Here is a 14,972-nt window from a genome sequence, read left to right as displayed (position 1 = left end):
TCCTTGGTGGAAATACGCCTGCAACCAAAAGCTATGACACTAAAAACTGGTTTGAAACACTCAAGCGTTTCAAGGCTTAACTATAACAAAGAACATAGAAAATCAAAGTCAGAATCAAAATCAAAGTCAGGTAGAAAATCATCCTCAGTACTGCAAAAAGCAGCTCATCCACTTTCTTTTGACTTCACAACGCAAAAACTGAAAGCCTCAATAAAATAACACTTCTACAAAGTACCAGGAAAGGACTGAACATTGCACCAATGTTCCAACATGTATGTCTAGGAACTGAATAACAATTCCTAAAGTTACTCAACACGTGATGGCAAAGTTCCTAAATAATGAAAAACGACAATAATCATACCCATTCTCAAGCCCATTAAGGATTCAAAACTTTGCTCGATCTACCGTACAACTGCTTCAACCAGTGTCATGTGCAAGCTGACAGAGCGTATTATTTGCTCAAGACTCCAGCACAGAAAATAATGAAAAAATAGTTATTTTCAGACCGCCTGTGATGTAAGACCAGATTACAACGACGGATCAGGTCTTTCATCTATGTTAGTCTATCACTGATTTTTATCAAGATAAACCTTCAAAGAAGACAGCAGCAGTGTTCTTTTATGAGACATCCACTTTTGATCGAGCATGGAGACACAATTTGATGGGTATAGCTCATGACACAGTAATAAAAGGTGATGTTCTTATTTGAATCTCAGAATTTCTAAAAGGCAGACAAATGAAGTAAAATTTATTGGCGTCATCTTAAACGAGCTTGGGTGGGAGTCCCACAGAGCTCAGGACTGAGTCCAACTTTGCCTTTTATATGTAACTAACATTTACTCCCAAATTTCTGAGGATGTAAAGATTGCATGTTACTCTGACGTAATCGTCATCTGGCACAACAGTGTAAATATTCAGTACTCAGAAAAAGTGATAAATGAAAAAAATAAAGGACAAAGGGCCGCCAAGGTACCCTTGTTTCAATGAAATGCACTTTTAATTACAACATATTCTTCTGATCTAATAGAGCATTACAAAGGGAGATCCAAAGGCGAAACTGAACGAAATTAGAAACAAAATAATTGATTCACTACATCATAAGACCCTATCTCTGCCTATAAAAACGGATTTTTTGACTTGTTTCTTAGTAAGGGAGGCGCTTGCGCTCTCCTCTAGATGCCTGACGGACACAGAATTGAAATTGAAGAGACAACAAGTAAAGTATCCTTAAACTTCACAGGAAAAATCGTAGCCATTCTCAGAGCGCTTGATGTGTACCTAAATCATCCTCCTGTGAAACAACGTAATGGATTTCCTTACTTTAGTGACTCAAGATCATCACTGCAGGTCATCTATTACAGTAACGCGCGCCTTATCTCAAACATGATTTGTCTTCTGCACCAAGTCAAAGGTCTAAACAAAAAATGTATCCTCCAATGAATTCCTTTTTATTGTTACCTGGAGATCAATGACATCAGTTAGCTAATTCAGGAATGTGACAACTCCAGAAAGACAGTTTAGAGATGCTAAGGTAAACACACCAGTAGAGGCCAGTGCTTCAGTAGTGGCCACTTCAAGGTTTATATTTGAAAAAAAGAGGATTCCAGTTGTCCCAAAGGATTCAAAAGTGCAGGAGTTACTGCCTCCTGCACGTTTGAATTTATTGGGAAACCCGGAACCTTTTTTTTCAAAAATAAACTTTGAACTGACTATTACTGAAGCACTAGCCACTACCAGTGTGTTGACTTTTATGCTTTCGTCATACTTATACTTGAAATTCGTTCAAAAATTTTTACTTAATTTCAAATCTCACAATTGGATATTGACAGAAAAACTGCAACCACGCTCGCAAGGTGTAGGATGAAACGTCACAAAAATAAAAAAAATTTCGCTGGATGAAGCCAAAATACGACCAGGTAAAATATCATCATGAGGGACACTGTTACGGAAACCAGTCACACGTCAGGAAACACTTACAGCAAAAATGGGGAAAAATAACTTTTTTTTTCCCCTCAGAAGCTCTGAATATTCTTTATATCCCAACGCTACGTGATGTCTATAAATCTCCGCTCAATGATATGTCCGTGATTTATGCTGTCGCTGTTTAAATAGAAAAGTATAAAAAGTTACTGTTTTATGGATTTCTTTTATGATGTATTGCATAGTTACTGAAGCTGAGATTTATTAATATTTTTAAGGAAATAGATGTTATTAACTTCATACATTAAATGCATAAGTACATACATGTAGAATTGAGAGCAAATATATTTTTACATTTTTGAATCAGATTAAGCTGAGTAGCTATAATTATTATCTTTGAGGACCTGTATTGAAATTTATGAGTCAAAAAAAAAAAAAAAAAACCAGCTATTTTGATTTTATATTCAATACAAAATACATTAAAGAAAGCATTTAATGAACTTTCCAGTTTACAAGCAAATGCGCAAAACTATTTACATTTCAAACGTATATAATTTCACTATGTGACTATTGAAAGCTGACGCAAAAATCCAAACAAAATTAAATATATTTCCAAAATGAAAATATCTGTATAAATGCTCAGATATACATAAACCATGAATTAAGTTCACTATCAAAAGGCATATGATATTCATAGCAAACACAATTTTTAAATCTGAAAAATGCTGAAAATTATTTTCTAAATACTTGTCTTTAGTCAACGATTTACAAATGCATAACTAAATGCGAAATTTTAAAAGCATGGTAATTTCCCTTGAATACAGTTTTAACTCAGCAAAGATATTTAAGCTGTAAAAACTGTTTCCGCTACTTGTTTACTTAACTTTTGTTTATCTTAAACATAAAAGTCCAGGATTGTGTACTGAATTTACTATAGAAAGCTACGTATTAGAAAATTATATTAAAATACAAATAAATTTGAAAACTGTTCGTGCAGTCAAGCTGCAGAGTCAGACGGAGACCATAAACTCCAGAAGTTGGGAGTTGGTAATTAATTTCCAACCAACTCCACAGCCCTGGTAAAAACTTATGCGTTTTAAATTTATCTTATTTTGATTCGGTCATATTTATCTCTCACTCGCGTCAATGTTAAATCTACGGAATACTGTTTTTCTTTTTTCATTGGTAGCTTTTTTTCTAATGCATAAATTAAAAAAATGAGAACATATTTAGAATCTACACATAATTTTCAGTTCTTTGACGGCAAAAAAATATTTTTTCGCACTGTCGTAAATGTAAAATGTTTTATAATTGTTCAAAAAATACTCTTTACATAGTTAAATTAAAAAATCTGCTCTTTACATGTTTCTAGCCAAGAGTTTCTTCCGTCATAGTTTGTTCGAAGCAAATGCATCTTCAAGTTTGGGATTTTATATTTGCCTTAAATTTCCATACAGGCGTTAATGTTAAGTTTTTTTTTTGAAAACTTTAAAATTGAACAATGAATTGTTTAAATCAAAAGCTTAAAGACATTAATGAGTTGTAATCTCGGAGACATTTCGGAAAAAAAAGTTTGTTCAAATCGGACAATAAATATTTACTTGAATGTTATCAGGGAAGAGAGGGGAGGGGAAGACAGACCGACAAACACTTATTTTACCCATCCCTAGTAATGAAAACATTCGGAAGAAAACCAGGAAAATTTCGAAAAAAAAAACGTTTTTTTTCCGAAGGGGTTTATTTCCACTCTGGTCCGAAAAAATTGAAAAATTGATTTTTTCTAACATTTCAAAAAGTTTTAATTGAAATTTTCTGCAAAAAGTGATAAAATTAGAATATTTTCGTACTTAAAATATGATGCTACTTTCTTCTTCCTCACTCCTTCCTTAAATGTTAAACCTTTTTAAGTAAAAAAAAAAAAATAATTTTCTTCTCAAAATTATCTCAATAATATCAACTATGGGAATCATTAGATGTGTGAGTATATATATATATATATATATATATATATATTAGGGCTGGGCGATGTAGGAATTTCTACATCGTGATGCATCGCCAACCTTACAACACGATTTAAGTATTATATTTTTTAATTTATTTTAAAGCTTTACTTATAACTGCTTGTTTAAATTTTAAATAATATTTTCAAGATGAAAAAATATAAATGACGCCCGATACTGCAAACAGATTCAACCAGATAGAAATTGTCAAACAAAAAAACAGCATTGAAAATGGAAAGATAACAGAAAATATTACAGACGAGTGTTTTGAGATTACAATGAACCTATTTTTTCAATGCAAAAAGATGTGAGCTTATGGAAACAGTCTCATATACTTACATTAATAAGGGGTTCCTCGAAGCCCCAAAATACGTGTGTTTTGGTGAATGAATATAAGATAAGCTTTGTTCATCAATGAATTTTCCTTTAAGACTTAAAAAAAATTGCTTTTCCTGCAAGTTTTCAGAAAAATAGAGGTCTTGGTTTACTAATGTTACTTCACCACATTGAACCTTATTTAGAAAAACCAATATCTGTAGTGAGGCATTTATTTTACTTCTTCGTGAAACAAACAGGCATAACTTTAATCACAGAACTAGGTTTCTGCTGATTGTGCGAACCACATGTATGACTGTCGTGCTAAACATAAAGTAGAATCTACAGTTGATATCAAACTGAGATATTGCGTTTTGCAGTTTGGCTCATTCATGTGTTTGATTCGAATGTCTTTTTTTTTTCAGAATTAAAAAAAAAAAAATAGTCTAATAGTCTAAACAAATGACCCTAAAATATTTTATCCATTAAGTAAAATACGAAACAGAGAACAACTTGGTTACAATAACTCATTTTTGTTCAAAAATGCAGGTATGACTATTTTTACTACTGTGCTTAGCGGATCGTATAGTTAACTGAATCTGCAGTTCAAATTTTGGTTCAGCTTTAAAAACCATCTGGCAGTTTTGGTTTGGGGTTTCTGTTGGAGATATAAAGGAAAACCAATTTAGTTCTGATTTAGACTTAGACATAGATCGGATTGGAAAAAATCAAAAATTAATAGCTCTCATTTTCAAACAGTAAAGATTGACAGACGTTGCAAGGAAGAGAAATTATACTTAATGTTTTTAATAAAATATCAATCACGTTTAAAAGTCAATAATTACTCTTATAATATCAAGTTTCAAATGCGATCTGAAATAGAAAATTTAATTGTTATGATTAGGCACACCTTACCCAATATTTGCTAATGATACTTCCACACACCTGAATGCAATAAACAATGATTTGACTTATTTTTGATGCTTGACCAAGAAAGTTGCCAGTTTTAAAGCAAAAAAGCAATTTTTTTTCAAAGTTAAACTTACTTGTATGTGTATATCTGTCAAGCAGAAAAAGAAGACGTGTGGACTGCATATATTTTTTAATGCTTTATATGTTTCAAGTTTCCTTTATATGTTCCAAGAAACACAATACTATTAAAAAACCCTGTTTTTATTCATAAAAAAAGTCAGCTTTTCCATTTTTTCCAGAAAAAATCCGATTTCATTCCACCACTTAAAAATTTCCAGAAATTTTACATCTCTACCCATCCCTAAAACCCTACTTTCTCATTTTTAACTTTTTGATATTTATTTAATTATTTTATTAATTTTGTCGTTTTCTTGTTTCTTGGGTGTATTTTTAAGATGCATTAAGCCTTTTTTCATGCTTTTTTTCTTAACTTCTTTACTTTTACGAGAAAGTAGGCTAAAATAGAAAGAAAAACAAGCTGATGTGCATCACATGACCTTTGGCGACCAAAAGACTGGCGATATATCGCCAAGTGTCCTCCAAATTATAACCACACTTCAGTTTACATCGAAATTAACAATGATTCCCCCCCCCCAAAAAAGGGGCAAAAGACACCTATGGTGCGTCCGAATTCAACCAAAAAGGGAAGTGCACAACTAGACCCCACTAGGAGTCTACGTATTAAATTTCAACTTTCTAGGACATTCCGTTCTTGAGTTATGCGACATACATACGCACGTACGCACATACATACGTAAATACAGACGTCACGAGAAAACTAGTTGTTTATTTTCTCGGGAATCGTTAAAATGGTTACCTCGCGTGTCTATACGTTCTTAGGCACTTATCCACGTGTGGTCGAGTCGAAAAAAAAAACCTCAACATTCATTCGGGGATGAACAAAATATATTTAAGGTCGATCTTTGAGTGAAATATTTTTAATGAATGCAGTACTTCCTTTTTTGTAAAAGGAAGTAAAAAAGTCTCTTAACCTATATAAAGTTTTCCCTTTATATCACCTTATCGGCTGTAACTAATATGCATTGTACTCGCAAACACAATTTCTCTATTTCGTGTCATTTACAGCAAGACTTGCGCCAATGATGGCATGAACGTCTCTCCTTTCTCTGACAGCTCTGATCGGACATGCTTTGGGTGTCACGGAAATGACATACCTACAAGCCAATTTAAAATCAGGGGATCCATTGGCAAAATAGCGTGTTCTTCCTGAACGAAGTAACACATACATGCTGTTCAATATTTCATGACAGAATTCCCGCTTCTTTTTTGACCCATTTTTCAGGACGAAAGAAAGACGAAAAATGTTTGCGGCGAAAATCAATTCGTCGAAGTGCGTGCTTTAATGAAATAGTGTTCTTGAAACTATGCCACACTTGATCATTGAAGTAAAAACTTCTTCTGGTGCTATTTTAACAACTGTAATGGAAAAACATTCATTTCATGAAGACATACCGCTCTGAAAATTTTTATTTTTACATTACTTTAGCCATACATCTCATTATTATCATATTTTGATATCTATCAACCCATCAATGGATTTTCGGTTGACATGCAGTAGAATCTCCTGTATTCAGATCTCCAGAATGAAGTTGAAGATTTATTCCCTCTTCTTCTTATGATTATTATTTTTCTTCTGAGCAATCAAGGATTGCTTATTATCTGCACCAGGCCGAAGTTGATTTTGCTCTTATTTTTCCGATTGTCATGACGACGATTGTTTTTATTTTTTTTAGAGGAAAATTTATGTTGTCTCAGTTACGAATCATCTGCGGTTTGATTTCAACTAATTTTTGTAGGGCAAGCAGAATTTGCATTAAAAAAAAGTTTATTTTGTTGTTGTTGTCAAATTACGTTTTTTAAGGAAAAAACACATATAGATGAACTTAAACACTAAAACTTCATCTAAAGAAAAATTTTTAAATTACTAATTTCCGTTATCTAAAATTGATAAGAAATAATAATGCATCATCATACGCTGTACATTTTTCTGATAAGCGCACAAGTGAATATCGGCTATAAAATCTTTATCTTTATTACCGCACCTTAATAACCATTTCTTTTTTATGGATCTGACTCAAATTAACTATTTTTGAAAATCACCAGTCAGAATAAGACGGGTGCAAGTTTATTGGCTTCTTGCATTCCATTTCATTCGTAAAAACATGAAACCCAACGAGCGGGGTCCTATCGCAATTTCTGATTGCGAAAAACAGAATTTGAATTCAAGATTTCAAAATTCAAATAAATCCCGGATGTCTTTTTTAATTGTATATTTACGCATAGAGACAGTGAGAATCAAGGGTATGTAAGTGGACATTTTCAAGTTTTGAGTAAATTGCGTTTAAAGATAAAGTCATTGGTAGGCTTTTATTAAAACGTTTTTCTAAATCATTCTGTATAGCAGCGCCTGCCAGGACTACTAGGGCTAAATCTTTCCTCAAGACAGAGGAGAGGTTTACCTTCTATTTGTACTGGTTATCTCCAAATTTTTATTTTGCCATTTATATCCCTTTGCTTCTCACTGCATCGTATAATAATGTTAAATAATGAAAGCAAGAACGCAATTCCAAATACACCAAACATTCGCTTCTATCTATATAGTAAGTAACAAACGTAATATAAACGTACATAACGTATATATAAAACGCAAAGTCCTTCATAAACGAAGAAAAAGGAAAAAATAACATTTTTGCTGTTTAAAAAAGCATAAAAATTGAGCTTTTGTATTGCCCACCTTGCAAGGGTATTCTAGAATATACTATTTTCAAAAGTGTGTGTGTGTGTGTGTGTTTTGTGAGAGTGTTTATAACCTTTTCAATACGACATAAAGCTTCACAAACAAGGTATGATTTTGAAGGTATTTTCCCCTGTAATATACCCCTAGAGTTCATATTTTACATATTTATAAAAAATATAAAATTAAAGAAATCGGATTGAGTCGTTCGCTTAACTTTCAAATTCCCGCTTGTATAGTCACAAGAGAGAGCCGGATAGCCCATAACTACATGTTTAAAAATATGTAGTTTAACTTCAGTCGATGAAGAAAATTATTTTATTATTGACTGAAATTTTGAACAAGATATATAAATATGTATAGGGAGTGTGAACTGATAGTAGGGAATTGAAAAATGGAGGTTTATTTGTGTATGAACCTTACACAAATCCGCAGTTTAAGTCGGATTTATACAAAACTTGATGCTGAAAAATTTCCAGAGGGTGGTTTCCGTCCCTCCAAAGGGAAGATAAACCGCAGAAAAGGTTTTTTCATCATAAAAATCCCCAGTTTTCATCGAAGTTTTTTCAAATTTGGCACAGATGTTCATTGACGCTGAAGAGTATTGAAAGGAAGATTTCGCCTTCCAATGGAAGGCAGAACTCCACCGAGTTTTCCTTGTGCAAATCCAGTTTTTGCCGGATCTATGCCAAATTTAGCACACCGGTTTTTTGACGCTCAGGAATTCACATAGGGTTCTTACGTTCCTCTAATGGGGAGAGAGGGAGAACCCTTAGGAGGCTTCACCAGAAGTACGTGAAACGGATTGCTTACCCGTAATAGTAACAATAACTTAATTTTTTAAATTTCTTAAGAAATCCAAAGAGGTCTAAATTTTTACTTTGAAACATGACATAGTTCTTTTCTACAAGTTGACGGAACTTTTACATTTTTTTTTCTTCTGTAAAACTTTTATTGTTGAACACGCGTCCATTGACACAACTCTTATTTTTTGAGGTAGATGATGCAACGCCGAGCAATGCAGCTAGTTAGTGGTAAGCTATTTGCTAGACTGTGCTTCATTTACGTGTCACTAGTCTTTGAAAAAGAGAACAGTGGACCAGTACTTTGTTCAAAACTGATGTGAACTTCTAAATAAGTATATTATATTGTCCTGTAACCAGTTCTACTAATTTGTGTCGTAAAACTTGTTTTTGTTTATAAATTTATTGCAGTAACTAGAAAGCGTGTCAAATTTAGAATTTGTTTTAATTTACATTACCTATATTACTCAGAATCTGGATTTTCGATTCTCAGGATTACCTTTGGTCCCAGTTAGTCTGGATAAAAGGATTTATAGTTCAAATAATAATAATCATTATTTATTATATATATATATATATATATATATATATATATATATATATATATATATATATATATATATATATATATATATATATATATATATATATATATATATATATATATATATATATATTTTTTTTTTTTTTATATATTAGGGTGCGTCTTACAATGCAGTTTTTGAAGAATTTTTGAATTTCTTATGAGGCACCCCTTTAATTGCTTCCTTTTGATGAAAAAACACCCACTTAAAAGTTTCATAAAATTTGAACAAAATTTAAAGGTTGCTACCAGCGATTAAAATTTTGTTCATTGTGAAAAAAATAGAGTAAAAATATATTCCCAATTTTTTTGCAATATTTGACATCAACATGAATTTGGGTTGGTTACGGTAGAAACATAATAAAAATACTTATTTCCTATACATACAAAAAAAAAATAATAAGCATTTCATGGTTGCTATGCTGTGCAGTAATGTCAAACAAAAATCATGCAAAAGTTCCACTACGACATTCATATCATTGGTTTACAATTTCAGTCTTTTACATTCACCAATATTGTAATTTTTTCCCTTTTGTTTCTAGTAATGTGAAATATGCAAGCTTTTTTCTGATTGCTGCTGATCCTCCAAACTACATGATAATACATATATCTTCAAAAAAAACTTGATGAAAAGACCTTTATGGTGATAAATCTTAATGTTAGTAATGAAATCCTTTTTTTTTTCCTTTGGTTTTAGTTCTACAACATCTGCTGTACAGTGCTTCATTGGAGGAGTTGTTCTTTTAGGTTTCTTTAAGAAAGAGACCAATTTGGAGTTTGTCTCTTCAGAAATGACACGTAGATGTCAAATAAAAGAAACTTGAAGCAACAGTTTCCTTCTTGTAAGTGAAAATGGTTTCAACAACAAAAGACCAAATCTTGATAAACTTATTGCAATTTTTTGTTCTTCAGAATCAGTCAAAGTACATTCAGTTGCAACAAAGGTTAAAAAAAAAAAAGAATACTTTCACTACAGTTGGTTCGGATTCTTCATGATTTTCTTTCTTTCAAAACTTTATCTTTTCACGCAAGTTCTGTTGTCTTTTTAAATAGAGATTTATTTGTTACCAATTTCACCTTGTCCTCCTAGTTTTCTTTCAGTTAGAAATAATTTCTCACCTGGAAGTGAAATCGTGCGTAAAGGATCATCAGCAAGAGCAAGGTCACGCAAATCTAGTGATGGATTCTAATAATCTTGTTTTTGATTATTGAAATAGAACACTTTTAATTTTCTTTTTGAGTTCTTAACTGACAACTTGTGTTTCTTTGAGTTGCTAATCAACAGTTAGTTAAGAGGTTGAGAGTTGATTGTAGCTACAGTTTATTAACATGATATAATAAAATATGAAATAATTTCGAAGTCAGTAACATTCTAATTTATTACTAATTAAAATTAATGACAGAAAGATAACATAAATAAATATTATAATAATCGCTGCAAAAAAAGTTAGATTTCAAATTTTGCAGCAATGGTAGCAACCTCTAAATTTTATTCAATTTTTATTTTTAAGATATGTGAATTTTTTTTTCATCTAGAGGAACAAAATGAGAGTTTGCCTCATGAAAAAATAACATCTTCAAAAATAAGATGCACCCTAATATATATATATATATATATATATATATATATATATATATATATATATATATATATATATATATATATATATATATATATATATATATATATATATATATATATATATAGCGCATTTTTGTTTTCATGGATGTCGTATTCCTGCAGCTATTTGTAGTGTATGAAAATGTTAGGTTAGTGACTTAAAATCGAGGAAGACGTTATACCCTCAGTGATGTACATCGGTAAGTTTTTGTTAACGCCGCAAACTCATACTAAGATATTTCATAAAATAAGTAAGGAGATAGCTATTAAGATCAAGATAGTGGATTAAATAAATGTGAATGATTGGGGAAAGAAAACATAATAACACGGTGAAATACATTTCGTATAATTTGCTTTAGAAATGTATAAGTCATTTTTTGAACATTTTCCTAGGTTTTCGTATGTTATTTTCAAGTTCATTTATATTCTATTAGTGTTGTAAAAAATTACCAGAAGCTTTTGGTGTGTAAAGATAAACTCTGCAAAACTGTTTAAAATGTTTAGTTAATTTCGCATAGATTTACTGAAGTTTGCCCCATACAAGAACCATTCTGTAAATCAGAGACATGTGCATCGATTCTTTATTGAACATGTGTGGCAAACAATCTTGAACTTACCAATGTAAGTCAACAGCAATTTAGAAAAATTTCGCATATAATTTTGCAAAGCCCCCCCCCCCCAAAAAAAAGTAATTGGTTCTGACTGATTATTGGTATCTAAATCAAGGATAATGTTAAAAAAATGGTTTTTCTTTGTCAAAAATATTTCGCTTGAAACGACAAAAGAAATGTGTAAGTAGTTGTATATTAAGTATGAGAGAAACGTATGTTCTGTAGCCGTTATTGCAATAAAAAAAAAAACTTTTGCAATAACCATGGCAATTTTTTCATCACGTAATTTTTTTATTACACCTCCTTTCATTTTAAGACAAGTCATTTTGCCATCTTCTGACCAAATGGAATCTCGCACACACCATCCATTGCTTATCGTTCAAAGTTTAATTCCTGTAAATTTTCTTTTAGCTGCGTGTGCAAAGATCACGCTTTGTCACGAAATAGATTGCGGATCTGATTCTTCTTTGTTTTTGGATAATAGTGAGAGAAAAAAAATAATTCTACAAAATTTTAAAATATCTAATGAAGGGATACGGCAGAATATGAAACCACTGGATTAAAAGAATGAATTACGAAAAAACACTTTCTTTTGCATAATTTGATGTTTCGTGAGCCCGTCGTAATCGCGAAAATTTAACCCATGCGAAATATTTTTTTAAGCACGTAATTCTGTTCATATTTAATTTGCGAAATTTTCAGCTAGCAAAATCCCTGTTATCTTCATCTTCACAAAAATTACGGCTCGAGAAAATAAGTGTTTTTACAGTAAATAAATAAAAAAAGCCATCCCTGATTGCTTAAAAAAAGTAATGCGCTAAATAAATTTTTATCATCAGGACACGTGAGGATGCGTCTTTATTATCTAATAAAAGAAAGGCAGAAAGAGGCCCCTTCTCACCTGGTAATAGAAGCATTAAAGTTATCAGCAAAAAGTTAATCGAAAATCAATAGAAAAATATACTTTGACTATTCTGGTTTTAAGTTACAAAACACTGTTTCATTTGCCGGCCAGATAATTTTCGAAAACGCTACAAAATTTGGGTCACAGAAAATTAAGAGAAACCTTTTATTTATGAAGATTTAAAAAAATCCTCAAGATAATTAATTTTTTTTGTCAAAAACTCATAAAAAATTTGGCAAAGCACTGAAATTAAAATTATTTTGTCAATATGGTAGGTCATTGCCTATATCACCAGACATGTTTGGACTTAATGGTGTAAATTAAGCTACTGTTGCATTTTCTTACTATCGGTTTTAAACTTAATGTTGAAGGCATTATTTATCTCTAACATTTTCTAGCGAACAATTTAGCATTTTTCCATAATCTGAAGTCTTACCTTAAAATGGAATGTTCTAATTTTTGCTTTTTTGATAACATTTTTGTTTGATTTGAGATAAGTAGCATTCATTCTTTTTTTATGCTTAATTTTTTCGTTGAGTTGTTTATTAATGTCATCCTCATAAATATGAAAATCAGAATATCTGATGAAACAATATTCTTTATGTACAATAAATTTCCTATAGTTCCATTAGCACATTTACCTTTTAACACCATTTTGTACAGTTTGACAGAAAAGTAAGAAGCTTTACAGTAAATGTATTTCATTTCAAAATTAAAAAACGGATTTTAGCTGAAATACTGTGTTTTCGAACTACAAAACAAAATAAAAATAAATGCAAGAATCTGACAGAAAAAAAAAAGTTATTACACTTAACATTTTTATCTTACAGTTGTTAGTCTTTCAATAACGATTCACAATGGATTCTGTAATAGCTCATATGCTAAAATTTCATCTAGTTTCTTAAAACTCCAAAGCATTACATCATCAATTACTGTATGATCAAAATTTAAGATTTTAGCAAATTTTACAGATGTGTAAACAATATAAATTCAAAGGCAATGAAAATACAAAACTAATAATATGAATTTACATACGAGATCATCACCCTCTGTCTATCTTTCATTTCCCACCTTGAAATATTTCTTGATGAGAAAAAAAAAATGAACTCGGTAGCTTTACCGCTGAAGACATTGTATTTCGTTTTTTTTTTCTTTTTTTAATATTTACAAGTAATCATCATCCTATTTAAAAGCACATAGTTCACGATAAAAATTATATCATGCTATAACTATAATTCAATATAGCAATATATAAGCAATATTATTAAACATGAACAAGATATTCCACTTACCACTTCCATTATGCAGAGAATTCACAGAGGGGAACCGTACAAACACGAAGAGTAATCCAATGCTGAAAAACATTGTTCAATATTGTAAATATCTCTGGAAACCAATAACTTTAAGCTTTAGATAAATTCATCTGAACTACATTTTAATGTTGACAATCATTTAATTCACCAAATCACAATTTCATCCAGCATGATGAAACGGCAAATTATCTGTCAATTCATTCCATATTCAAGCGGTTCTCAACACCTTTCCGATTCAAAGTGATGCAGGCGATTCTTTGAAGTTGCCGCAAGTGATGGGAGCGCCACGGCCACAAGCAGAACGAAGAATGATCTAGCGAGCTCAGAGCAGCCGATTCATATCCCATCCCATGACGAAACCACGGAATGTGGCAGCACGGCTGCGCACGAGAAGTTCCGGAGAAAGTTGGTAGGGGACAGATAATATGGAGCAGAACTATAGATCTGATACTAAATTCACCGAAGCTATTTAGTTAACTAAAAGAAAATTCCCAATGCCCAAGCACTACTAACACAAATGGATTTGAAATATTTAACAAAATGAAATGCGTTTAAAAGCTAAAATGAAGAGTTTAGATTTTGTATATTTTATTAAAGCAAATCACTCAAAATGGACTACAATTTTGATATGCAATATTTATGTTTTTTTACTTTCAAACTTTTTAATAAGCTTACAGGTAGTGTTTATTTTAAAAAGTCCTAAATGCTTAAGTTGTAGTTCAAACTACATATGAGGCAGTGACAAGCAAAGGGATGTAAGTGGACATTTTCAAGTTTTGAGTAAAACGATTTTATAGATAATGTCCTTGGTAGACTTTCATTTGATTTTCTATCAAGCTGTACAGCAGCACCTACCAGGGCTACTAGTACTATTGCTTGCCCCAAGACAAAGGAGAGGTTCCCCTACAATTTGAACTGGTTATCTCCAGATTTTTAATTTTGCCACTTACATCCCTTTGCTTCTCACTGCCTCATTATTTGTCATAAATAACAAATTACTTAGTTATACATTCATACTGATAATTTTTTCAAGAATATTCTTACACGACAGTTTTATAGAAAATTCTTGCAGTCATTAATTAATCCACCCGGGCAATGAAAACACATGAGGTGAGTTTATTTCTCAACTATTTATACGAACTGTGGGGCGACACATAGAAATGGGGTGGTTTCCT

General features: G+C 31.5%; 1 protein-coding gene across 1 annotated transcript in view; it reads right to left on the bottom strand.

Annotated features, from left to right (window-relative positions):
- The window catches only part of LOC129217525 (neural cell adhesion molecule 1-B-like), a 201,750-nt gene extending 187,844 nt beyond the window's left edge, over positions 1-13,906 (bottom strand). Inside the window, exon 1 of the mRNA XM_054851840.1 lies at positions 13,777-13,906. Coding sequence (XP_054707815.1) covers positions 13,777-13,849 — 73 coding nt within the window. The 5' untranslated portion in view covers positions 13,850-13,906. The remainder of the gene's footprint in view (positions 1-13,776) is intronic.
- Positions 13,907-14,972: the final 1,066 nt, after the last annotated feature.

This window comes from Uloborus diversus, chromosome 2 (assembly GCF_026930045.1).
Source record: "Uloborus diversus isolate 005 chromosome 2, Udiv.v.3.1, whole genome shotgun sequence".
In the NCBI taxonomy this organism is placed as follows: domain Eukaryota; kingdom Metazoa; phylum Arthropoda; class Arachnida; order Araneae; family Uloboridae; genus Uloborus; species Uloborus diversus.
The sequence above is the reverse complement of the archived record's forward strand: the minus strand, read 5'-3'. Positions and strand labels throughout refer to the sequence as shown.